The sequence below is a fragment of the Serinus canaria genome, chromosome 1A (assembly GCF_022539315.1).
Source record: "Serinus canaria isolate serCan28SL12 chromosome 1A, serCan2020, whole genome shotgun sequence".
Lineage (NCBI taxonomy): Eukaryota > Metazoa > Chordata > Aves > Passeriformes > Fringillidae > Serinus > Serinus canaria.
The window spans coordinates 29,436,848-29,462,441 of NC_066314.1; the positions used below are offsets into that span (position 1 = coordinate 29,436,848).

Genomic DNA, 25,594 nt, shown 5'->3' on the forward strand with positions numbered 1-25,594 from the left:
TTTTGATGTGTACCTAGCTAAAAATAAAACAACTGCTATTTTAGGTCTCTTCATGTACTGTTTCATACTGCTCATGCTCATCCCATAGGCAGCAGCAGTGCAGGGGTGATGTTATTGCTGCTGTAACAGGGTTTTCTGTTGCATCATGAAATTACTGAAGTTGTCTTTTATCATTTCCTAATTTTGGTCAGCAGTTGCTAATCTGAAATTATATTGTATCTTTTCATTGTCTTTAAACTTCAAGCTTTTCAATTATTTTACTTAAAAAACATGTCAGGGTAATACAAGCTTGTAATCATTGACAGGAAGCTGAAGAAAGGTTTCCAGCAGTCTTTTTACTCTCCTCCCACCTTTTCTGGGGCAGGAGATTTGATTAAAGCTATTTGGAATCATTGTAAACTTCAATTTTTGCCATTGGTCTTTTTAATAGCTTTCCAAACCTGAAAAGATTTGGAGGTTCATTTGATGAGACATTTTTTATCATATTTAGATTTATGTCAAATAAGCTACTCCAGTTGAGCAGTATCCAGCTCTTTTAGGCCTTGTATATATTACTTCATATCATTGTCTTCTTTTTACAGACACCACTTAAAAGCAGAATCACCTATACAAAATTTGTTGGCCTGTGGCAAAGCATGGTTTTGATATTACTGCTGGTTTATTGTTTCTATTTTCTATTCCCTCTCTTCACAGTTTTTATAGTGAAATGTATCTAGTTCTTAATGTTTAGAGAGCAGTCATTAACAGGGCTGGGGAAGAAAGCCAGGAATATGGTGCTCACCTTCATCTGATTATTCTGTTGTGCCATTATAGTAACTTTAGGCAGCTGGGAGGGAAATTACCAGGCTTTTTCTCCAGCCTCTTCTACATCATCTGTTAGAATTTATAATCTTCCTCTGTTTCCCTTGAAAGTAAATGTCATTTCATTTCACCTTCACCTCATTTTAATCTGTACCATACGAAAAGTTCTCTGTGTGCATTCTGACAGGGTCAGCTACTGCAGGCACATTGCAGCCGACCATACAGCCAGTGTAGCCTCCCATCCCTGCCACTCTGCATGCTGCTAGCACCTTCTTCCCAAAGCCTTCCTTGTCCTCTGCTCTTTGGTTGGCATGTACTTTAGTCTCATGTAGGATCTGATTTGCTAAAATTTTTATTTCCTAACTTTTGGAAATTTAATTTTGATTTGTTTTCTGGATGCTCTTTCCCCCTTGTTATAAGCCTCATGCATTAAAGGGAGAGTATAGAGTTCTCCCAGTCTCCACTTTAGCTCCCAAATTAGTGTCCTCCTTCCACAATATCTCACTGGTTTTTACAGCCTTGAACCCCTTTCTTCAATTGTTTTCGTCCTTTCAGATTCTTTATATGTCTTCCTATAGCATGACAAAATACTTGTGAGATTATGTTGCTAGAATGCAACTTGATACACACATTTCTAAAGGTACTTACATTTTTAAAAGCAATCTCTTTTCTATAGTGGCCACAGTATGTTGTTTTGAAGTCATGCATGTGTTATGAAAACTAGCTGCCCAGAAGCGTAGTTTAGTTGCTTGTCTATCTTGCATAAACTTGTTGTAATTCATCTGGTATGCCCCTGCTCCCAGGAGCTTAAAATGTTTAAAAATATTTAATGATGCTTTCCATATTTTTCCCAAAGGAAGCTACCCAGAAGAAATGTTCAGGTTACTTGGGGCATTAGAACCTCTGGTCCATTAAAAATGCCCAAACAACAAACTAAACAACACCCTCCAAGCTACCAGACAAGCTCAGTTGCATATTTAGTGGTGAGGACAGAGGGCAACTTGCACAAGTGATGCAAAATCTGGATATGGGCTCTATTCCATATTCATTCACATTGGTCAAGTGCAGCACAGCTTGTGTAAGACATGGATTTCAGACTGTTAGGAGAAATTACTGTTAAACTACTTTGGGATCTGACATCAGCAGTTGAGTGTGTCCTGGATTACCATTGGACCTCATCAGCTGGCAGGTATTGCTCCCTCTACAGCCTGCTAACTTGAGAAATCTTGTAACTACATTGTTGATGACAGTACAACATCAGCCAGTTTATTTCAAGTGTTAGATAACTTCATAAAACAGTAGCTAGCAATTTAAAACTTAACTGCTCACTGGTCATCTTAAGGTAGTTCATAAAGAAGGAATTTTATGTGGTTTGTTCCTTGTGTCACAGTCTTACCAGGGGATTGGATGTTGTCACTGGCTTAATGCTTTCTATGCTACTTAAGGATTTACTCTTTTCCCCATCTGTTGCAGAGCATGGCTGTTACATGTGAGCAGAAAATACTGAAGGTATATTTTTAGTTTCTTGTTTGAAATTTACTTCTGAGAAGGTTTACTCTTTTGTAGTAATGAGCTCTCCCTCTTTGTAGAAGATTGCACTGGTCTGAAGAAGAATCTTCAAAATGTGTCCAGAGCTTATGTGACACTGAGGTAGCCTGGTTTCAGAATATTGAGTACTTAAAGAAAGGGATAAGCGCCTTATGCTGGTCTTAGCTGGAAACTTAAGTAAAGTGTCTTTTTTTGTGGAACTACACTGTTATGAATTTATAACTAGGTTTTCAAAAATCTGGTTGTTTTAACTTGGTATTACACACCGTAGAAGTCAAAAGGACAGGTAAAGGAAATGTAAGTAGTAAATCCAGTCATTGTATGCTGTAATAATGCCGAATCATAGCATGCTTTGAGTTTAAAGACCGTCTAGTCCATGGTACACATACCCTACACACATAGCCACTTGCTTTGGTCAGGGACATCTTTTACTAGATCAAGTTGCTCAAAGCCAACCTGATGGTAGCCCTCAGAGCTATTCAAATTTATGTAGAGTGTAGAAGGCTCTGAGGTAAGAAAGAATAACCTCTGGATGGTTATTTAGGAAGATGTTTGTTTTTGTGCCCATATATTGCTTAATATAGATACCATGTGGCTTTGTTGCTTTCCATAATGAACTTTCTTCAGTCTTAGAAGTCCCTAACCTGTGTCTCTTAAACATGGTATGTTTATTGTAGAGCATTTATCTTCCCAGAAGTTATTTCCATTCAAAATACTAGAAATACAATAAGCCATACTGGGTTTACGCAGTGTTTGAAAAGGCTGGTTAATCCACAGTGGAGGATCAGGTTTTATCTCCTCTAAACCCCAGACCACCAGCAGGGACTATACATATTTCAGGCATTTTCTGATACTTACTACCTGAACACAATTGGTACTGAGGTCTTCTCTTTTAGCCTTCCTATAAAAGAAGAATTTGTCTTCCAATATGCTCAACACATTTTTAGTATCTGTATCTGTTTTTATATAAGATTAGAGTTTGAGTGGTTTTATTATGTATTTCACAACAGCCTTCTCATTGAGTAATTTGTTAGATTTGTAAGTTGTTAAAAGTAGAGCTGTTTGTTTTATTTTTTTCATTCTAATACTCCAAAATTCTCTTCCTTCTGCCTTTAAAGCAATTTGCAATGATTATCTTCAGAGACGGAGATGAATATTTTCCAACAGGAAATCTGATCTTTGGGCTTTATCGGTATTCATCATGCCTATTTGTTGTCTTTCTTTTATCTTTGTTCTAATGGCTTTACATTGCAGTTATAAAAAGCAAAAAGAAAATGCTTATAAATTCTTCATGATTATTGTGTTGGTTATTGTAAAATGTTTTCTGAAGGAGTGACACTTCATCTGTAATTCTGCTTTCCTCATGCTTTATCAGAATTAGTGTTAAGCTAGAGGCCATCTGTGTAGCATTCAGTGATTCTCTGGCTATATCTATATTAGTGAATTAAGTGTGTCTCAGGCTAATCGACATAACATGGCTCATGCCCATAGTCCTAGTCCCAAAACAGGGTAGTTACATTCCGAGTTACTTCCGGGGAATGGTCTCATACCAAGGATGGCTCTCTGAATGGTACCTTCAAATTGCTTGAGAGAATGCTAATTGGCCTGGACAGAAGTTGTTTTGGGCATTTCTTTGACAGTTTAGTGGCGCAGGCAGTTCATTACCATGCACAAGAATGCTCATAGCACTGTTGATTTTACTGGTATAGTTGTGTAGCCTCTACAACTTAAGACAGCTAAATCAATATCTTACCTCTTGATCATCATTTCTAAATTTGCACTTGGCTGCATTCTCAGAATGCACTGGGATACTTTAAACCATATAACTGCATATTGTTAGGTGATCAAAAATTGTAAAATTAGTCATTATTATCATTATTATTAGTCATTATTATCATTATTACTTTACTTTCCATGTGGGTAGGTTTGTATTTATTTGGAACATACAGATATTTTTAGGTTGAGTGTTCTTATGAAGGTCCAATTGCATTTGTTTTTACAAACTGATTTCTGGGAAGATTTTGAGACAAAGTAGTTGCTCCCAAAGTGGCTTTTTCCTCTCTGCCTGGAACTTAAAGAATTTATGTTCCTTGTGTGCCGAATCCCAGCAATATCCTCTTATTCAGGTTTTTTTTTAAATTCCATTTCTTTTTTTTTTCTACACACTGGTAGAGTGTTCAGCAATTAATTAATGTTCGTAGTTTGTTTGATTTACCACATAAATAAGGACATGTAAACTCGTACATGTACTTTGATTATGTGGTCAGAGCATGGAATACAATTTGGCAGAGAAATTGTAAATAAATTTAATTGCAGGAAAAGACTGGTTTATGATGAAGGCAGAAAAGTGCAATTCTTAAAGTAGCCAAATCTGTGCAGAAAGTAATGGTGAAATTACAGATAGCTATGAGAAGTGATAAAATGGCATGGCTATAAGTTTTTAGTAAATGCTTGTAGACTCAATAAGTTTAAGAAACAGACTACAAGCATTAGGAATCAGTAAATTCTGTATTTTTATTCTGTGTTTTATGGTTCTGGGGTTTTCATAGTAACTGTTGAATAACACTGAAAGAAGTATTGTGGAAATGTTTACCGTGGTGGCTAGAGCAATTGCCAAAATCTAGAAAAGCTATTTCTAGACTGCTGTTTTCATGAGATTTAGATCTACAATTATTGTACTCATGTATAATATCCTTCTAATTACCAGGCTTGTTACGGGAACCTCTTGGCCCTTCTTGTCAAAGCACTGCCAGAATGCAGCAAAGAGTATGGATTAATAATAGGCCAGGGGGAAAGGGCTGTTTTCCAATAATTAAGATAGTACTTTGACTGTGTATTGTCTGGACTTCCACACCTCATCCTAGAAACAGCTGACATGTTTTTTGTCAGGGGTGTTTGATTAATATCCATGAGCAGCATTTCTGTTGGCAGACTTAGTGAAATACACAAATATTTGGTGTTACAAATTTTTAATATTTTCAGTTATTTTAAAAAATGAAATATTTTTAATATTTTAAAATATGACGTGTTACAGATTTGTAGTAATTTAAATTATTTTTAAGTTCAAAGGGTATTTTTTCTTATTACTGCAGTTTGAAAAGTGTATAAACATCCTAAATTTCAAAAATGTTCAAGATAAGTATTTACAGTTGAAAAGTAGTATTCAAGTCTTTGCAGATGAGCCTTTTTCCAGTTTAGCAGAGTGCTCTGAGGAAGTGTGTAATTTGAATTGTAAGCATGTGATGTGTTATCTTGTTCATGAATTGTGGTATTTTGCCAGATTATGCCTTTGTAGGATAAATTTATTCTGCATAGACAAGACAAGGTAAGTGGCTATCACCATCTGTGATAATATAGCAAGCTGTGATATTTATAATGATTTGAGAGAAAGTCAAAGAACTGGAAATTCTTGATGGGATAAATTCAGGGTATTATTGTTGTGAAAATAACTTCAGTGTAATGCTTAGCAGTCACAAAATTAAAGAATTTATTACATAGAAAACCCCTTAATCAGGTTTCTCTGAAAACTAATGAAGTCCCAGAAAATCTGAAAGTAAACTGTTCTTGTGAAAAAATACTAGCTCTCTCTATTTGCATATTTGATAATGGAACTCTGAAACCAAAAAAAACAGGGAATCACTTTCTTAATCATATGTACTACAAGCCCAGCTTGCATCCCGAATTTGGGGAAAAAAAAACTAGGACAGAATTGCTACAGAAATTTTCTGTTTAGTGAGAACAGCTCTTCACTTTGTGCTCTGATAGAACGTTGTGTTGCTCTGTCAAGTGTTTCTTTCTCTGCTTTTTTTTTTGTGCTACCTGAACACACACACACAAAAAGTATTTCTCCAATTTAAATTTCATAATAATTAAATAATAAGAGAAGTAATGGCCAGATGAAGCTATACTTGTTTATTTGTGTAGTTTTTTTCATAGAGTAATTAACTATTTGTAGGATATTTATATAGGCCAGTTTACACCTATTCATGTTAACCATTATGAAAGTTACACAATTTCATACATTATATACATTGAATGCGTACTTGTGTATTTGCATTAAAATGTCTTTATATTTGTAGTTGCTTGTCTCAGGACATACTTTCAGAACATGTGGTCCTTGGTCTCTGGTGTTCAAAGTCTATAATGTGTTTAATGTGCTTTTGCTGGATTCTGATCTGGGGAGTATCTAATAGATTTTTAGCTTTGGTATTTGACAAAATATAAGTCGCTATTTCTTAATGGAAACCTCCATCTTTTAAATGTGTTACAAGTTACCACGTTGTGTAGGAATGATAACTTTGTTCTGATTTTTTGTTTAAATGAAGTATGTGTTTAATTTTTTTTTAATATTTTCTTGTTAAATACACTTACTAGATAAATACATCTGTTGGCAAAACACCACACAGTCCTAGGATATGTTTGTGAAGGAATCCACATAAACAAATTATTTTTATTTTAGTATTTATCTTGATACTTCACTTAGTGACCTAAATGGTGTTCACTGAGAGCATGTTTTAGCATTCTGTGCAGACTGTTTCACAAGACATGCTGTTTATAACTAATGCTATGTCGGAAGCTGTATTTGTTGAAAATTTTATTATTACTGTCACAATACATATTATGGTGTAGAGATACTAATTTGTATTGCTGCTAGCTTTGCAGTGGATAATGAATACTTGAAATGGTTACAGTGGCTTTCCTAATGTGTTGGTATTTGGGGTTTCGGTGATGGTCTGAAATAAGGTGACTGGTGTGGCTAGTGGTACGTTGTCGCTGTGCTATGGGCACACCACACAATGCTTAGTTAAAATTTCCTGTGTGGGCCTACAGGAGTTTTGAATTTGTGGTACCATCTGTATTAGTGCATCTTTGCCATTCAGATACTCTCGTGTTCAGGCACTGTGGAGAAATCTAGACAGTTCTGTACATTATTTCTCAAAATAGATTAACTTTGGGGTTTCTTAAGAATTTGTGAAAATGTGATGGAGATAATAACAAATCTAGAGGGTTCTGATGTTTTGCTTGAAGAGCTAAACTCAGACTGCAATTATACTTGAGATTTGATGAGCTGTCATCCTAGATGGAAACAGAGTGACTGTAGTATTAGTAAGAGGAATGCATCTGGGAATTGCCTTTGTTGAAGAGAAAGATTGGAGAATTAATACTGTTAGAAATTGTACAGCTCAGATATTCCTGGATGTGAAGCCCAGCAGGTGAAGAAGCAGCCACTGAAGCAGTAAGAGGTGATGCTGTATTTGAATTGTTTTTGGGAAGTAGTGAGAATGCAGTCCTTTACTCCTGTAAAGGAAGTGTGGACCACAGCTGTGGATCACAAGTAGATTGCATGTAAATAAAACTGAAAAATAAATTAAGACAAGCTTACATGGCAGTGTATTTATCTAGAATCTGTTGGAGTTGCTGGTAATGCATTTTCTTCAGAAACTGATGTCATCCTCCAGCCACCTCAGTCTTTTGAAACTGCTCTTCAGCATTAGCACTTTAGTTGGCTGATAATATATCTTTCATTATTCCTTTCTAAGCTGGAGTGTTATGAGTATGAAAACATGAAATAGGATCTTAATTTCTTTCTTCTCGGTGTTCCTATAGATACTAACAAGGTATTTTCATTAACTTGAATTATTTATATTTTTCTTTGAAGCATTGAATCTTTTTCTTCTTGTAATGTCTAATAAAGTGAAACTTGGAGGGTTGCTGATGCTTATATGCTTAACTTTTACACTTACTTCCAATAAATATTAACAAAGATTGCCTTGGAAAAGATTCAGAGCTTCATGAAGGCATGTATTTGGGTTTCCTCTGTTTGCAAAGGTTTCTTGGTTGGCTAAAAATTTTATAACCAAATTCCAACCAAATTGGACCATGTAGTCTCGTGTTACAAAATGTGGCAGTAAAGTTTAACATATTTAAATTCCATGTAAATGTAAGTAAATATGTATGTGATTGTGTATAACAGGCTTGGGCTGTTTAATCTGCACAAGGCCTTCCGAGTTTGCACACAATTTCCCTGAAGTTTGCCAGAATCTGTCAGGGTGGAGGCTGGATGGTAGAACCCCTGGTATGGTGTGTATGGCCTCATGGGCCCACATGGGACCTGTTTCCAAACAGGCCAGCGCAGGCTGGTTGCGACAGTATCCAGCAGGCACACTGTGGGGCACTCTACCAGGTGTTTGAAAAGCACACCTACTGGAGTTTCCTATTCGGCTGGCATGCTGGCCAAGTACAGCATTAAGAGTCTTGATTTGTCAGCCTGTCCTATTACGTGGTCACAACAAACCAGAAATCAGACAGTGCTGAGAATCACATGTGCAGTGTTTCACTGGAAGCATTATGTGAGATAGTCAGTTTCTGAGGTAGACAAGGTGAAGATGGAAAATGCAAACGTTGTTTTTGAAGGATTCAGCTACAAGCATCAGTTCTGACAATAGTTGGGTTTAACTGTTGAATTCATGGTGCCCTTAGGGCCGGGGCGGAAAAAAAATACCAACCTGAAAAGATTGCTGATGACACTGGCAGAACACTTAGACATGAAATCAAATTTGAGGCAGTTTCTTGGTGCACACTAAAAGTTTGAGCAGAGCCTTGTAGCACGTTGCTGTTTGCCATTTTCAGAAACTACTTAGGATATTTCTTGGGACAGGAATTTAGTAAGTGAACATCTATGAGATGAGTAAATGAGTGTTACATTAACTTGGGGCAGCTGTAGCAGCAGCTTTGTTAAGTTCTAAGCAGGATTTTCATTGCAGTGCGTGGCACCAGTCTCCACTGTGTGTGCCAGCAGTGTCAAGCTTAAATGCTTTGGCCTTGCTGAGAAACAGCCTTCTATGGGATTAAAATACTGCCTGTATTAGGCTTCATAAATGGATTGGATTTTCAAGTAACTGAATCAGACATAGATTCAAGCTATAGGACTGCAATGGATTTTCTAATAAAGATGGTGTATTTTTGAAAATGTTGCAGCTTTTGATTGGTACCACAAATTTGTGAGTTGTCATGGGTTCCTTAGTGCTTTTGAGTTTAGATCAGGAGTCACGTCAGATTAGGGGCAGAGGGAGACTATATGCAACAATTCTCACTTTTAAAGTAATACAAATTGAAATATTCAATAGTGTGAAATCCTTATTACAGTCAGGATTTTGTCTCATGATTATCTAGGATGTTGTTGTCAATAGTATTGCAAAGAGGGAGAGGGAGTACAAATTAGCAAGCAGGAAGTGTGTGTCTGTCTTGCATCATAATGGGCAGTGTTCAGGCAAAAAGAAATGGTGCATGGTCATGCTGTCAGTCCCCCATCGTTGTCTTAGATAGCATAAGTTCTAACATCATTATAGTGCAAGGGTTTCATATCACCAGAGCTTCATACTGCCTTGATGTTTCTTTCAGGCAGCTCCTCTGAGCACTGACTATTCCTGGTCCTTGCAGCAGTCATCTGACTCCTCTGGCTCCAGATCCCACCAATCCACTCTTTATATCACTAGTTCTTATTGGCTACAGGTGTGGCCTCTTAAGATCAGGCCTGCTTCTAATCTTTAGTAATTGGTCCAGCTGCAACTCATTGGGGGATAAGATTACCTTCTATACCACCTTCATTTACCCATACTGTATCCCCCTACACCCCACTAGTAATGCTGTTAGAAATATAGTTTCAAGAAAGGTGAGGTGGAGAGCTGTGGTAGAAATGGTACCTGCTTGCTCTTCAGCTGAACAAAAAGGAGGGAACTGATAGTTGGACTGTGATAGTTCATGTCTGCACATGTCATGTTTTGCCAGACATTGGCTTAATATATATTTTGGTGCATTTTTTTGTGTCCTGGTAAAGGAGCCAAAATATCCAAATGAGCCAGATGTTTTATCCTCTTACATGAATCAGTTTCTGGTATACTCTAAGCCCATTCAGGGCTACTGTTTATAGTAAATTATACATGCCCCTAGATGTACCTGGTGTCAGCTTCTTTTTGTTAGTATTTTTCCCCAAATATCTGAAAACAAGCCTAAAAATCACTGGGCTGAATAAAAACTTGTGTTGTTACTAAATAAGTATTTTTCATGGACAAAAATATTGCTGATCTTCACAGAACTTTTCTCTCACAGACTTGAATGGAACAAAGTGATTTATTGCTCTCAGAGGAACAGAATGAGCAATATGAATTTGATTTTCAAAGTGATATGATATTTTGATTTCCAAATCAAGAGATCCTGAAAGTAACTCAGGTTTTCAGAAAACATTGAAATTACTTGCCCTTCAAAAAGTAGCCGGTCTGCACATGTCTGTCTCTGGTTCCCCATGTATTTCCCTATTTTTCAGTAATTGGCACATCCTGTTCTGGCTATTCACCAGAGCTGTGTGTGTGTTTTGTTGTTTTTGGGGAGTGGTGGTGGTGTTGGTTTTGTTTGGGATGTGTAGCTTTAAAAAAAATTATTTATTGTGCCATTTATTTCTTAATTTAAGTTAAACCTCTCTGAACAGAGGAGTGATCCAAGCTGAAAAGCCAAGAGTGGCTGTAAATGGGTTTCATTGCATTTCAGTTTCTTCAGTATTTTGGTTCACGTGTCCAATGGGTAACAGCAGTTCAGGGTGCCATACTAACAGTGTGGAGCATCTTTCTACATGTGTACAGAAGGCAGTATTCCTGATTACTCCATATTCACCAAGGCTTCAAGACAGTACTTAAGTGAGCTTTTTAAAAGACTTTGTAAAAACTTTTTTATCCTATATACCTTGTTTGTTTCATTAGTAATTCAGTTCTGGTCTTTCATTTAATTACTTGCTTTAGTTCTTTTTTGTAGATACTTGCTGGATCTTTCTTTGTTGGGATCTAATTGTTCAGTCGGTATTGAAGCTAAAAGAGAACTTTAGAAGATTGTTATTGCTGATGTATATTTCCTGTGACTTTGTGAAATTAAGGAAGCATTTTGAATTCCTGAAAACCTTTTTCTGTGACCAAAGTATACCTTTCTAGCCTATAACTACAGATCCAAGTTGTTTTGGAACATGAAATTAGCCGTTGCAACTGATTATAACGTGAGCATTTGCATAACTGTTTTTCAGTAATAGAAAAGCTCCATTTATTATTTTTAAATTTCTTGTGTATTTAGAGCAAGACGTGTTTATGCTAAACTGCTCTGCTGTTTGCATAGTAGCTGTATGCCAGACTGTTGAGATTAGAATTTAAGACTAGTAAAGCTCATGTACAAGCTAATTTTGCAAAGCTTCTTCTCTATACTGAAATTCCAGCCTGTGCATTCTCTCCGCAGGAAACAAAAGGAATGTTTGGAGGATTGAGGTCTGTACAGCTGTCTGTAAACAGTTGGTACTTATGTAGCATAAAAGAATCATACTGAAGAGTCTATTACAGTCTGGTTATTATAGTTGAAATTTAGTATTACAGTGCTGTTACACGCAATGGCTTGACAAATAGTGCAACATCCTCCCTGAATACTAGGAGTATCTTAAAGAGAATAAAGTGTTTGTGTTAGAGGTGGGAAATGTATTTCTGTTGTTTGGTTTGAGGTTTGGGTTTTTCATGGGGTGGGAGGAAGGCAGGGTTTAGCATTTATAACTGATGCTTTGGGATTATTGAGGGCTTTATTTTGTTTAGTTTTCAACTCTTCCTTGGCAAATTTGGTAGTTTGGGGTGAGATAAGAAAGGAGGATTCTTCTTTGAAGAGGCGAACCTGGGTAAATTGAATAACAACATAAAGAGCTCAGAATTTAGTAAAGTGAAGTCAATCCGTGCATTGGCATAGGGAAAAATTAAATCATCACTTAAAAGTAATTTGAATCCTGGTTTCTTGTGAAATGCTTAATAAGACTTTTGTGAGACCTTTGTGACCACTGTCAACACCGAACAAATTATGACCATTTTAGTTTGCAGAGGTCTTTTAATACATACCTAATTTTTTTTCAGAGAAGAAAGGAAGTAAATTCTTGAACTTTGAGATTTTCTGTGTTCAGTGGAACTGATTTAACACATTTTAGTAAAGTAGATATTAACAGAGGAGAACATCTAGAATATTCATATTGTTCTGCTTTCCTGGAATATGGCCTTAATAAAAAGCATATGGTTAAGTGTATATGTTCCATATAATACTGTGGAACAACATAAATTATTTTATGATATGTACAGCATTTTTTTTAATGCTTAAGTAGCTGTTTGGTCTTGGTAGAATGGACAAGTCTAGAATTTGCATGTTGTATTTTGAGTACCATAGGTGTTTCTGTATAGGGATTTTTACTTCATCTTACTAAATGTTTCTATGAAATTTTTTTCAATAATGAAACTGTTTTACGCTCAAGCTTTGACTCAGACCAGCAAATACAAGGAAATTAGCTCTAGCCCCAGCATTTATTAGACAAGCTACAGCAGTGTAACTTCTGCCACTGTAGAAATGGTACATGTGGCATCCTTGGCTGTGTACACCTGCTGTTTTCCCCTGCACCAGATCTAGTATTCTTCTGACCCTGCTCAGTTTGAATAAATGACTGGAAAGCCAATGTAGAATCCTCCTACTTTTCTGAATGAGCTCTCTGAAGAGTGAGTGATCGGACAGAAAAAGGGAAGGTCAGGCTGTCTTTGAACTGCTCTTTTTGGTCTTGACCATGAATGCACAAACTCTGTTAATTAAAATTGATTGAATTACAGATTTGATTCATCTGGATATAAGATGTAAGCTAAAGGAAAGAAGTGGGATAAAAGGGTAAGGAAATGTAGGGGAAGAGAAAATTTAGGATTTAGATTTTAGAACGGTGTTGAGCTATGACTTTAAAAACTTATAAACAGTTTTAAAAGGTTTTACTTTCTGTGCAGATACTCAGTTGAAACTTAACTCACATAAATGAGTATTTTTAGTTTAAAGATAAAAGCCACCATATTTAAGTGTAATTTTTTAGTCTTTTAAAAACCCTAAAAGCAAATGACTTGCAGGGAAGATTTTTGCTGGTTCCTTAACTGGCTTAAGAGTTTATGTAATAAGGAGGGGACTATGGCAGTGGTTCATGTAACAATTGCATATGTAGTGCTTGGAATATCCTGAACTCAAGCCAGAAATGAATGGTATTTGCATGTGATGCAGCATGATTTGCCTTATTAGCTCTGATATTTTTAATTTCTTCTGAAATGCACCCTTTTCTTAAAAAACCATACCTTTAACGTGTTTGCTAACATATTAAAGGTGTGGTTATGTCATTGATACCTCACTTCATGAAATAATTACTAATTTAATGAATGGGAAATATTCCTCAGAGGTCTGTGGGAATGTGGTTTCCTTAAAATCTTTCTGATTTACTGTGAGTTAATTACTTTAGTGTCCACTCACAAAAATTATACAAAAGCTTGCTCATATAGTAAATATTTTAGCATATACAAAGAGAAATATAAAATGTTTAAATTCTTTTCTGATTTTACAGTATTATTATTTCATTGACTTGGTATTGTCATTTTTCAGCACAGTTAAAATCTGTAAATTTAGGCAGCTTTGATCTTAATTTCATGAAGGATTTTCAACTACATATCACTGTGAAGTTAATACTACAGTGAGTATTTTAAATTGATTTTATATACTGGAGTGTAGAAGGTTCTGAAAGTTACATTTCTAATGCTAAATTAACTGTCATTGAGGTAATTAATTTACCAAGCTGCTTGACTGTTTACTTTTTGTATATATAACTTCTGTGCTTAAAGTCCATTTTTTGTACAGTATATCAGCGTTTTTTGTTTTTTTTTTTCCTTAAGGGGTTCAGAGGGATTTCTAGCAATTACTGGCTGCAGTTATGGCTCTCAAGTTCTGATCCTGAATTTCTGCCCTTGGTATCCCTGAAGCCTCATACTCTTGTGTAGTTGTTAGGACCCAGTGTACAGTTTCTCTTTAAATAAGGCAAAAAGAAATAAGTATTTTTCTGGACTTGACCTTGGTATATGTATTGGTAATGAGCACAGAGTAGTTTTTATGATGCTTTCCCTTGAAGACTTATTTTCAGTAACAAAAGTTGAATTAGGAAAAACAGGCTTAGTCACAAAAAGGAGCAATTTGTTGCAATTCATCTAAGTATCATTTTTTAAAAATGTGAAAAAATTGGTATATAAAGCAGTAATTACACATATCTACATTTTTCTGTCACCTGTTGTCAGCCTGACTCAGGATTTGTTCTTCAGCATTTTGATTATTGTTTCCAGTAAATCTTGGTGTTTCTAGGTTGCTTCCTTTGGAAGTTCTGCTTTCAGAATTAAAGATTTAGCTGCACTAAAACCACATTTTTTTATAATTTTATTACAGTTATCTAGAAAAGTATGAAAAAGTGCATCATTTTGGAGAGGAGGATGATGAGGTACAACCAGGCAATCCAAAGCCACAACTTCCTATTGGTGCAATTCCAACTTCCTATAACTACCAGCAACACAGTGTGTCAGGTAAATTCTTGAGAGTAAAAGTGCTATTTCCTTCATCTGTGTGGGTGCTTTTTTTTTCTTTTTTTTTTTTGACAGGCTACAGAAATAGTGCATAGATAAATTTGGAGTATTATTAAAACCATCAAATCTGTAGGACACTCAAATGATTAGTTTAATACATGCAAAAACCTTTCCACTGTGAACCAGAACAAAACAAATATTAAAATCCATAAGCTATTTCTCCTCTTTACAAATATTATCCTTGCTAATTAGTAGAGTTGTGTAGTTACTTGTCTTGAAAAAAATTACCTTGAAAATTTGCAGGGTGTTTCTTTCAATCTCTTAATTTCTCCATTGAGTCAAATACCTCAATTGAGCCTACAGTTAGTTAAGCTTTAAATCAGAAGCTGGTGGGCTTTGTGGAATGGACGTGTAATTTGTTGTGTAGAAATTTACTTCAAATTGTATTACAATTCCATTCTGCTTTAATTATAGCTTCTGTTTTGTAAGCTTTTCTTTGGAGGAACGTGATGCATTGTTACCTTCTGGAGGTGGCAGAGGAATTAATATGTTACTAGAAAGGTACACAGCAAAGTGGAACGGGTTCCACATTTTGGCCAGACAAAAAATAGTTTGAATACTGTGACAACTTGTTAAAAACAGCAATAATTTATGAGCAAACTTTTTCCAAAATCTTACTTACAGTAGTATTGCTTAATATATCATTTCAAGATTAATGAGTGTAGCTGTGAAAATGTTGATTGTGTTGTTTGTTTTTTTTTTTTTTTTTTTAATTTAGATTATCTTCGTCAAAGCTATGGGCTGTCTATGGACTTAAACTCACCAAATGACTATAATAAGTTGGTGCTTTCACTGTTATCTGGACTCCCAAATGAAGTGGACTTTGCAATTAATGTGTGTACTCTTCTTTCAAATGAAAGCAAGCATGTTATGCAGCTTGAAAAGGATCCTAAAATCATCACTTTACTGCTTGCAAATGCTGGGGTGTTTGATGACAGTAAGTATACAACAATATTTTTGCAACAGAAAGCGTCCATACCTGTTGTAGCATCTTTTACAACTCATGATCATTAAAATGTTAATAACTTACTTCGTGGTAATATATCTAGTTTTTCTCTTTACCTTGTCCATGATTACAGGTTTTATCAAATGTTACAAATACCTCTTAAGTTAGGTAATATTAAAAATTTATTTAACAGGTTAGTGAAATGTAAGAATTAGTTTTTTGATAGTGAAGTTCAGTTGTTCAGGATGCTAAATTTACAGCGTTGGATTTCCATCTCCTTGTAGTGTATTACTGTTTCCTTTTGAATTTGTAGGATCATGCTGACTTTCCATAATTCTTTTTCAGTGGCATTGCAGATTTAAAATTTAATAAAAGGTAGTCTGAAAACAATGACTTGGTAACATTTTTGTCCTGATACTTCACTACACATTTAACTGCAGTGAAATTCAGGTTGTAAAACTCAAGGGAGAAAAGTCTTAATCTGATTTTCAGAATTACTTAATATGTTAGCGCATAAGTTTCAAATGAGACTTGATTCCTTCAAAATACTAGAGTATGTCAAATAAATTCTTCAGATTTTTTTCAGTGTGAAAAAAATGCCTCCATGTCTAATAATTCCTTGTTAATGGCTTTCTGTCAAGAGAGGAGCAAAACATAAGTTAACCTAAACCATTGTAAAGTCATAACAGCATAGCTTTTATCTTGGGGTGGTGAGGAGGAAGTATTTACCGGGTTTACGTGCTGCGTTTTTATAGTTTGGTTTGTTTTTTATGTTTTGTTTTGTTCTTTGATGTTCGTGTTTGATTATTTGTTTATTTGGGGAGTTTGGTTTGGTTTTTGTTGGTGGTCGGTTGGTTTTGTTGGGTTTTTTAGTTTTGTGGAGTTTTTTTGGTTGGTTGGTTGTTGGTTGGTTTTTTTCATACTGCAATTCAGAAATTACCTCCAAAAAAAATTGCTCAAATGAGCCTTTTCAGCCAAGCATAATTAGGTCTGATAATATAGACGATCATATCTGTTTGAGTAGCAATCTACTCTGCATGTGTAAGCACAAACATAGTGTGGTATGTCAAGGAGTTTCTCTTAAAATTCTGGGAAAGAACTAGTGTTAGCTATTATATATGGTTTAGTTGGGTTTTTTTTAATAATTGGCATTTTTACATAATGATTGGTAGCTTTCCTCTTTTCCCCCCAGTATGGCATTAGTGTCCTCCAGCTTCTCTCTTGCTTTTTATACAAATTTCCTGAAGAATTTGTACATTTTTCAGTGTTCTTCAGATATGGTTAGAACTTGGTCATTTAGTGTTGGCATCTAGTCCAGGCACAAGAACTTCCAAAGGAAAATATCTGAAAGGAAGCAAAAGGAAAACTTAGTCCTCCATATGATTCCAGAATGCTTGCTCTCTAGATTTTTGAAGTTACCATCGCTTCCCTGTTCTTTTGATAAAACTTTTGTTGATTTAGGAACTTGCAAATAATTTAATTGAGTTTTGTATTGCTATTTAAGCCTTTTTTTTTTTTTTTTTGATGTTGTAGGAGCAGACAGTGTTTTTTGGAGTTCTTAACTAGAAGAACAGGTTTATTCCATAACTTGTCTGTTTAGTGTTTTTTGAAAAATATTTGAGGTAAAGCTGAGAGGAATGATGAGCATGTAATGAACTCACTGTTTTCATTCCCTGAGAAAAACTTTATTTTTATATTACATGATTATGTCTTCTTCTGGATAAATCCAGGGAAATGTCCTAGCAGCATTAGGAGGACTAATTGGGACGAATGGGGGAAAGAAACAGCAGGGGTTTTTGAAGCATGAAACTTCAATTTGAAATACTTACATGGTATAATAGTATACATAATAAAGGTAAATCTGCCAGGTTTCATGCTGAAATAAATGAGTTCTGTTGTTAGTAAATTTAGGCATTATGAAAATACTACCACAGTAATTTCAGGTGGCATAAAAATAGCTGATTAACCTCATTTAATACAGGTTTTAGATTTTTCTTGTCTATAATTAAGGTTTTATAGTTTTTATTATTTATAGTGTTTTTTAGGTAAAATGTGTCATCAACTTCCCTCCAGTCCCCTCCTAAACTTCAAGATGACAGTTGGATTGCAGGTCATGGGGCAACCCCAGGGGCTTGAGGGTTACATAGTATATTCAGCTTGGAGAACTGCATAAGGCCTTGCTTTGGATTCTGTGAATTGAAGGCTGATGTGGTCTTGGAATTGAGATTTGTAGCATTTTCTACAGAATAGGAAAACGGGAACCAAAATGTTTAACTGAAATGTGTTATTAGTTCATTACAGAACTATTGCAAGACAGAGTTTATTTATAGATTGACTCAGCATTTGAATCAGATTGACTGAGTCTTAGCTGCTTTCAAGGAGTGATGATTACAAAAGCTGTGGTAGTGGCTCAAACAGCCAAGAAAATCTATTACTGGTATTGGTTAAATACTGAGTTTGAATTGAATGCTGTCAAAATCTTACTACTGTTTTTTAGAAAACATGAGTGGAAATTTGTTTAATTACTACATAGTGTTTGTGCTTACACAGTGCACATGGAAGACAGTTCTTGATGTGAGGGTGAAAACAGACCAGTCATCTTGACTCTTGGAAAAGACCTCTGGAAAAGTTTCCCCTGGAAAAGTTTTCCTCCTGGAAAAGGTTTTTCTTTTTTTACAGGATTTACAAACTAGCCCTTTCCTTATGAACTGCTTACTTTCAATTTACACTGTAAAATTGCAATAGCTGTTAATTAAATGACAACTGACATTTCAGCTGGTTTGTGCAGTATTTTTTAAGATCAAAAGGAAACACTGGAAGCATCTATAGTGTTCTTGAATCTTTATTTAGTTTGTGGATTAATAAAAAATGTTCATTTTAAAAAATTTTACTAAATTATACTTTTTGTGCTTATAGCTTTAGGATCGTTTTCTGCTGTATTTGGAGAAGAGTGGAAGGAGAAAACTGATAGAGATTTTGTTAAGGTAATTCAAAAAATACTAAAATAATCTTGTATTGCATATGGTGGGTATCAAATCCTTTAAAAATACTGAAAATTCTAAGATACACTAGCATATGTACTTAAAATTACTCTCAACTTCATTCCTTTGATTTAAATATAATAGGACACTATGACACAGTTGTCTTAAAATTTTGGGATAAGTAGGAAGAAGTGTATTAAGAAAAAATAGGTATAGGCAAATGAACAAAGGTTTCTATGTTTCTTTTTATAAGGAAAGTAATGTGTGTGAAGAAAAGGGATGTTGGGCAGCATATTTACCAAGAGGCAACAGTGCTCTGTTGGTTTTTGTTTTGAACTGTGATGATCAGAAAAGAAAGATTCTGAATTATAAAAATTAACATCGCAGCATAAGAAGCTATGAGAAATACTTTAATAGATTAGCAATGTTGATGGTTTGTTTGAGTTAAACTATTTTTACACAGCTTTTTTAATCTTTCCACTAGAGGGCATGAGCTACTGTACAAGCAGTGAAATGAAGTAAAATAGAACTAAAGTTTCTTTGTCCAAATGGTTATTTATTCTAGATGAACTTTTTTAGGTGAATAAGAGCATGCATTATAGATGAGAGATCTGATATTTCAGCATATTTACTATGATACAGGATTTCTTTGAATTGAATTACAGGTGACTATTTATGTGGCTAAAATAGAAGAAAGCTAGATTAAAATATATTTGGATATCTTATGCTTTTATTAAATGAAAATGTGAAGAGGTAATCTTCAGAGTTCCTCATAAAGGCAGATTTCTGCTCAATTCCGTAATTGTTTTATATGCTGAAATATCTTGCCTGTATTACAGAACAGTATTTGTTGGGAGCTGTCTTCATTTATCTTCTGTTTTATTTTTATGTAACTCAGTTTGAGAACAAGTGTTCCATAGTAGTTTTAGTTAATTGATAATTATTGTTGAAATACCAGTGTAAAGATTGCCTAATCAAAATTTCCTAAGTAAACTTAAAACCAAGAAAGCTAAGCTCTCATATATTGTGAGTATATGGACTTGAAAATGTGATACAAATGTGCCAAACTTAAGTGTAAAAATTAATCTTTCATAATATTTAAAATTTCCCTTTTACACTGAAAAAGTATGTCCCAAAGTACTATAGGGTGTGGGTTAGTTAGTTGGTTGGTTAGTTTGGTTGGTTGGGTGTTTTTTAAGCACTCTGCACTTCTGTTTTGACTTCCCACAAAGCTGTCACAGACTGTTGTGATCTAGAGCAGCAACAAGGACCATGTCTAGATCTGTAAACATCTGAAATTATACAGTATTCTAATGTATTACATATTAATTATGTAAATTTAAGTAATTGTTACAGGGGCAGGTGGTTCTTATAAATGTTCTAACAAAGTTTTAAGTAAAACCACTGTAACTGCAATAAGGTTTACTAATAAAAAACTTGGATGCTCTCCAAGATCTATTTTTGGACATTACAATGTGTACAGTACCATTCTGTAGGGAAATACTGCTGGCAGCATGGCAGAAATACTCAGAACGCATGTGAAAAACTTAACATCAGATGAAAATGTATCTCTAATGCCAGGAATTCAGATTTTTTCAGAGCATCTCACTGCAAGCATTTGTTTGACCTTACTACTGGAAGTAATTTATTTTGTACTGCAGCTGTGACTATGTCAAAACAGAAGTTGGGGGAAGCATGAGAGCTTCCTGACGTAGGAGAGGGATATTTGGTTGTCAGCACAGAGGTTGTGTCTGGTTTTGTTTTTGGGTTTTTTTAAGTGTGCTTTTGCAGTTTTAAGAAAAAAGAACAGCTATTAAGTAAGTTAAATTAGTCCTTTTGCCATTCATATTATAGGGTTTTTTTTTTTAAAAATCTCCATTTTTTTGTTTGCTCATTTTGGTGCTAGTTGTGTCCTCCAGTATCACTGCTCTGTCAGTTGAAGGTGAAGATGAAAAGCAATGTGTTTCTTTATACTAAACTTCAAGGGAATGAATTACCTTTCTTTTCTTTTTTCTTTCCCTTCCCCCTCAGTCCTTACTGCATTATATAAGACTGTTTGAAAAATTTATATTTTTCATTATCTTAACTGCAGCAGGACTTATCTTCTCCCTTTTTACATAACTTACTTCTAAACTGAATCAAATGTTTTTACTAGGCAGTAAATCTGTTCCATTAATTGTCCAAATTGGAGTATTATTTAAATTGAACCTGCTGTTGTCTCTTACAGCTATTTTAATTTTTCACATTCTCCTCTCTTGATTTTTCCTCGTGTTCCCGATAAGCTTAAACGTCTAGTTAGCTGGAATGACTGCGTGTCCTTACTTAAGGATTGGAACACCTGGCATTTAGCCATTCATCTTGTATCTCTCCTTTTTGTTTTGTTGTCCCTGTCCCCAAGCTCTGATGGCATCCTGCTCAGATGTTTATTCCTCTACTCTGGAAACTTTCCCATTTTTGACTGTTTCACTTAGCTTTGAATATCCTCATGTTACCAAGGTTCACTTGTGAGTATAGTTCACTTTCAGGAGTGATTTGTTTATATAGTATGTTTATAATCTGATAGATTTAGCTGTTTTTCCAGCTATTTCGTTCATATCTCCAGCAGCTACTCAGTGTCTGATGTGTAGTATATGGAAAGTTGCATTACTTTTCTTCAGGCACTGTTCATTCTGTTTACTTCAGTCAAATTATTTGCATTCCCTGTTCTTGGACTACTTGAGGCCTCCCCTACCTGTAGAGTTCCAAAATCCACATACATGCGGTTCTTGTGCCTTACTTCGCTGATTTTCTTCTTTATTTTGTGATATTTTTAATTTTGTTGCCTAACTTCTTTCTATAAATATAAAATTTTTTTCATTTACTGTGCATTTATCCTCTGAATCTTTCTCAGATATTGCACAGACATCCTTATGCACTTAAATACCTGAAATAGTTTTGAAACATCACTTTTCCTGTCTCTCAGAGTAATCTGTCAAGCTGACTTGACTCCAGTTGCTCTAATATTTTTTTTTAACAATAAGGCATCATACCATTGGTACATTTTGTTTTATGGACTCAAATCTCCATTGCTTTTATGAACAGTCATGTGGTTGATCTTATTTGCAGTGAATTCTGTATAATCCTTTGCATTTTTTCCAGAGGAACTTGGGTAGTGACAGTGATCAGACTGTGAATGTGAATTAAGTTCTTTAACTTTGTTCATTATCTCTTAGCATCTGGATGTCACGAAGCCCTATTTGGTTGCTTCCAGGTTTTAGCTTTGTTTCTATTACCATCTTTCTAGTCTATTATTTAAATATATGTATAGAAATAACTATGATAAAGACTGTTACCTTTACACTGTCTTTTTTATTTCTATTAATACATAGTATAAGATTGCAGCTATCCTTCGTAGTAGGGAATAAGTAACTGCTTGGGATGCTGAACTGATTTTTTGTTGCCTTTGTGCTGTGTGTTTTTCAAATGAATGCCCAGAAAGCTTCATTATTTCTTTCCATTTTTGCTCTTCCTTTGGGGAAAAAAAAATTGCCATATTACACCTGTTCCCTTGTAACAGAATTTTGCCTGCATACCTTCATCTTCTGTGGCTCTTGGTGAAAGCTTCAGTATTAATTAGAAAAATCTGTTTGTCACAAACAGTAAGAAGTTAAGACTTTTTTCTAGCTGTTTTTGTCTTTGCTAAAATGAGGTAATAATCCTTTCTGTGCAAGTAAATCCTCTTTACTAAACAGTACTTGGACGCCATTTAGCAACATTGCAGTGAAAATAAAATTCTTTTCCTTCCAATTTAGAAAATCTGTAGTATTGTATTTTTCAAGAAAATAGTAGTGTCAAGCTTGGTAGGAATGCTGTAATTTAGTAATTACATTTGCATAGCAAAATTTCTCCTGCTGTTCAGCTGGTTGTACTTCCCATCCTCCCCTTTTTATCCAGATTTATTGGTGGTTTTATTCTGTGATTATAATCAAAAGAGGAATGGTATTTCATTAGTGAGTCAAAGAAATGTACAAATTTTTATTAGTCAAAGGAAGGTTTATATCTTTATTCAGATATACACATTAGAATGCATATATCATTATATATCTTTATATTATTATACGTACACTATGTATTTTTATTATCTTGCAAACCTTAATTCCTTGATTAATTCTTGAATTTCAACAGAACTAGCAACAGAACAACTATTTACAGACCAGGCCATAAATTTCTAAAGTAGTTTGAATTCCAGTCTGCTGAAGTGTTCTGCTTTGGTTATATTTATAAAGGTTTTTTGTGGTGGTGGTGGTTGTTTCTCTCTTTTTATTGTGTTATGATGAAGTAGGAAACACAGCAGCAGCTTTAAAAAGTCTTTCCAAATAGCAACTTCTTGCAGGAGTATTAAGATCTGCTGAGAGTGGAAGGAGTCACCTTATTCTGCCTTAGGTCATCACCATTTGTAGGGGATGAAGGAGGATGAGCTGTACTTTTCCTCCATTTGGAATTGCTGTATTTCTAATGATGTGTAGGAAACTGCCCCATAGTTGCAGTATGTGCTTCAGCAAAGCACTTCTCTGGTAGTGTTGGTTGACTGTGACTGCATACTTCCAGTGCTTGAAGGGAAGAATTTCTTTATGTAAAGTACTGAACGTCTTGCATATCATCACTTCTGTTACTATCAGATGAATCAAGGTACTAGGAAATTTTAAAGAACAATTATTTTTTAATTATTTCAATATTTTAACATAATAGAAGTAGAAGTAATTAAGATTTTAAGAAATAGCCCCTAGAAATTAAGTATTTTTAATTCTTTCTTCAGTTTTGGAAGGATATTGTTGAGGATATTGAAGTTCGTGATCTAATTTCTGACAGAAGCAAATCTCAAGGTGAGACATCTTGACTAATCTTAATTTACATGCATGTTGGTAAATCAAGCAAAGGAAGGACTAATATATATTTATTTACTTCATAGATATTCCATCAGAAGAATGGATTTGGGAATCCTTATTTCATCCACCTCGCAAATTGGGCATTAATGATATTGAAGGGCAGCGGGTACTTCAGATAGCAGTGATTTTACGAAATCTTTCTTTTGAAGAGGGAAATGTTAAACTTCTGGCAGCTAATCGTACTTGTCTTCGGTTCCTGCTACTCTCTGCTCACAGTCACTTTATTTCTCTACGGCAGTTGGGGCTTGACACACTGGGAAATATTGCAGCAGAGGTAATGTGCTTTCAAACAGAACAATTCACATATAAATTGGTAAAAGCAGTAGTTTCAATGAAATTATCTTTTTTTTTTTAATCACTGGATGGAGAAAGGAATAAATTTTTCTCTGAATTTGTAATTAGCATTTTGAAAACAAGTGTTCAGAGCCAAAACTAAAATACGACTGTATGTGTCCATTTGCTTAAGTAGAATTGCATGATGAAGACTGATGATGTAGGGAGATAAGACAATACTCATATTGAATAATTTTCTGTTTAGTTTCCCAGAGAGAAGAAGGAATTTGTTAAGTTCTGTAGTCTGTATGCTTGCTTCTTTACTTTATAACTTTTAGTCATGACTTCAAAACAGTGTATTTAGGAAAGAGGGTTGTAGAAGATTTTATGCCCTGTATACTGTACTTTGTGTAAACCAGTCATATGCTACTGGGTATGCTGCTAGAATTTATATGGATTTTATAGGAAGTATATTCAGATAGTCCTTGTATTTTAAAATTTAGCATATGAATTTAAGTAAAATGGGTACTAGCAGAGAATAAGACTGGAAGTTTTGGTCCACTATTAAATATTGAAAAAAAAAGATGGTGGCTTTCATTTGCCATGTACCAAACTTCTTTTGAGTGAGAAAGAATATTACTTATGTCCGAGATCTCTAGTTGAGAAGCAGAAGTAGAAACAAGATGAATGACTGGGATAGCATTTGGGTAGGAGTACTTTTTGTTACTCAAGTTCTGGTCTTTGTTGGATATTAGAATCTGTTTGTGTATACTGTTGACTGCCTGAGAATAAAGTTATTTTCTTTATTCTGAGCACTGGAAAGTGTAAATTAGATTGCTGCTTCAGAGCAGAAAAGGAGGAGAGGCCTCAAAATGCTAGATACAATTAAAAGCTCACATGATTCAGTTTATATGAACACGAGTGTAATTTATGTGTGCTGCACTTAAACCCTTCTGAGCCTTATATTTTAATAAGCAAATTTAAGTATTTGAGCCATTAGCACTATGTGGATAGTGTAGTAATTTTTTTCTTTCTCCTCAGCTTCTTTTGGATCCCGTTGATTTCAAAACTACTCATCTAATGTTCCACACTGTCACGAAATGCCTCATGTCAAGGGATAGATTTTTAAAAATGAGAGGTAAGATCTCTAGCTACTCTTATTGTTGTATCAGAATTGCAATTATTGCTTTTTACAACTATTTTGTATTTGTTCTTCAGGCATGGAAATCTTGGCAAATCTTTGTAAGGCTGAAGATAATGGTGTCTTAATTTGTGAATATGTGGATCAAGAGTCCTATAAAGAGATCATATGTCATCTCACACTACCAGATGTGCTGCTTGTAATCTCAGCACTTGAGGTGCTATACATGCTCACAGAAATGGGAGAAGTGGCCTGCTCAAAGATTGCTAAAGTAGAGAAGAGCATAGGTAAGGGAGAAGCAAAATCTATTACTTCTCTCGCTTATGAAAGAAAAAAGACTTAACCACTGACCATGACATATTCTTCAAAATGTGGCTTGCTTGTGTGTGTGTGAGAGCACACATCATGAGGATGGAATTTATTAAATCAATTCATTGTGTCCTCAAGGAATTGATGATGCTAGAAATTCTGAAGTGGTTTTTTTTAATGCCACA

At 34.9% G+C, this 25,594-nt stretch overlaps 1 protein-coding gene across 1 annotated transcript in view; it reads left to right on the forward strand.

Annotated features, from left to right (window-relative positions):
• The window catches only part of ARID2 (AT-rich interaction domain 2), a 93,644-nt gene that overhangs the window by 39,441 nt on the left and 28,609 nt on the right, over positions 1-25,594 (forward strand). Inside the window, exons 4-10 of the mRNA XM_009095036.4 lie at positions 14,641-14,774; positions 15,553-15,771; positions 18,697-18,764; positions 23,557-23,623; positions 23,710-23,960; positions 25,001-25,097; positions 25,178-25,387. Of these exons, the coding sequence (XP_009093284.2) occupies positions 14,641-14,774; positions 15,553-15,771; positions 18,697-18,764; positions 23,557-23,623; positions 23,710-23,960; positions 25,001-25,097; positions 25,178-25,387 (1,046 nt within the window). The remainder of the gene's footprint in view (positions 1-14,640; positions 14,775-15,552; positions 15,772-18,696; positions 18,765-23,556; positions 23,624-23,709; positions 23,961-25,000; positions 25,098-25,177; positions 25,388-25,594) is intronic.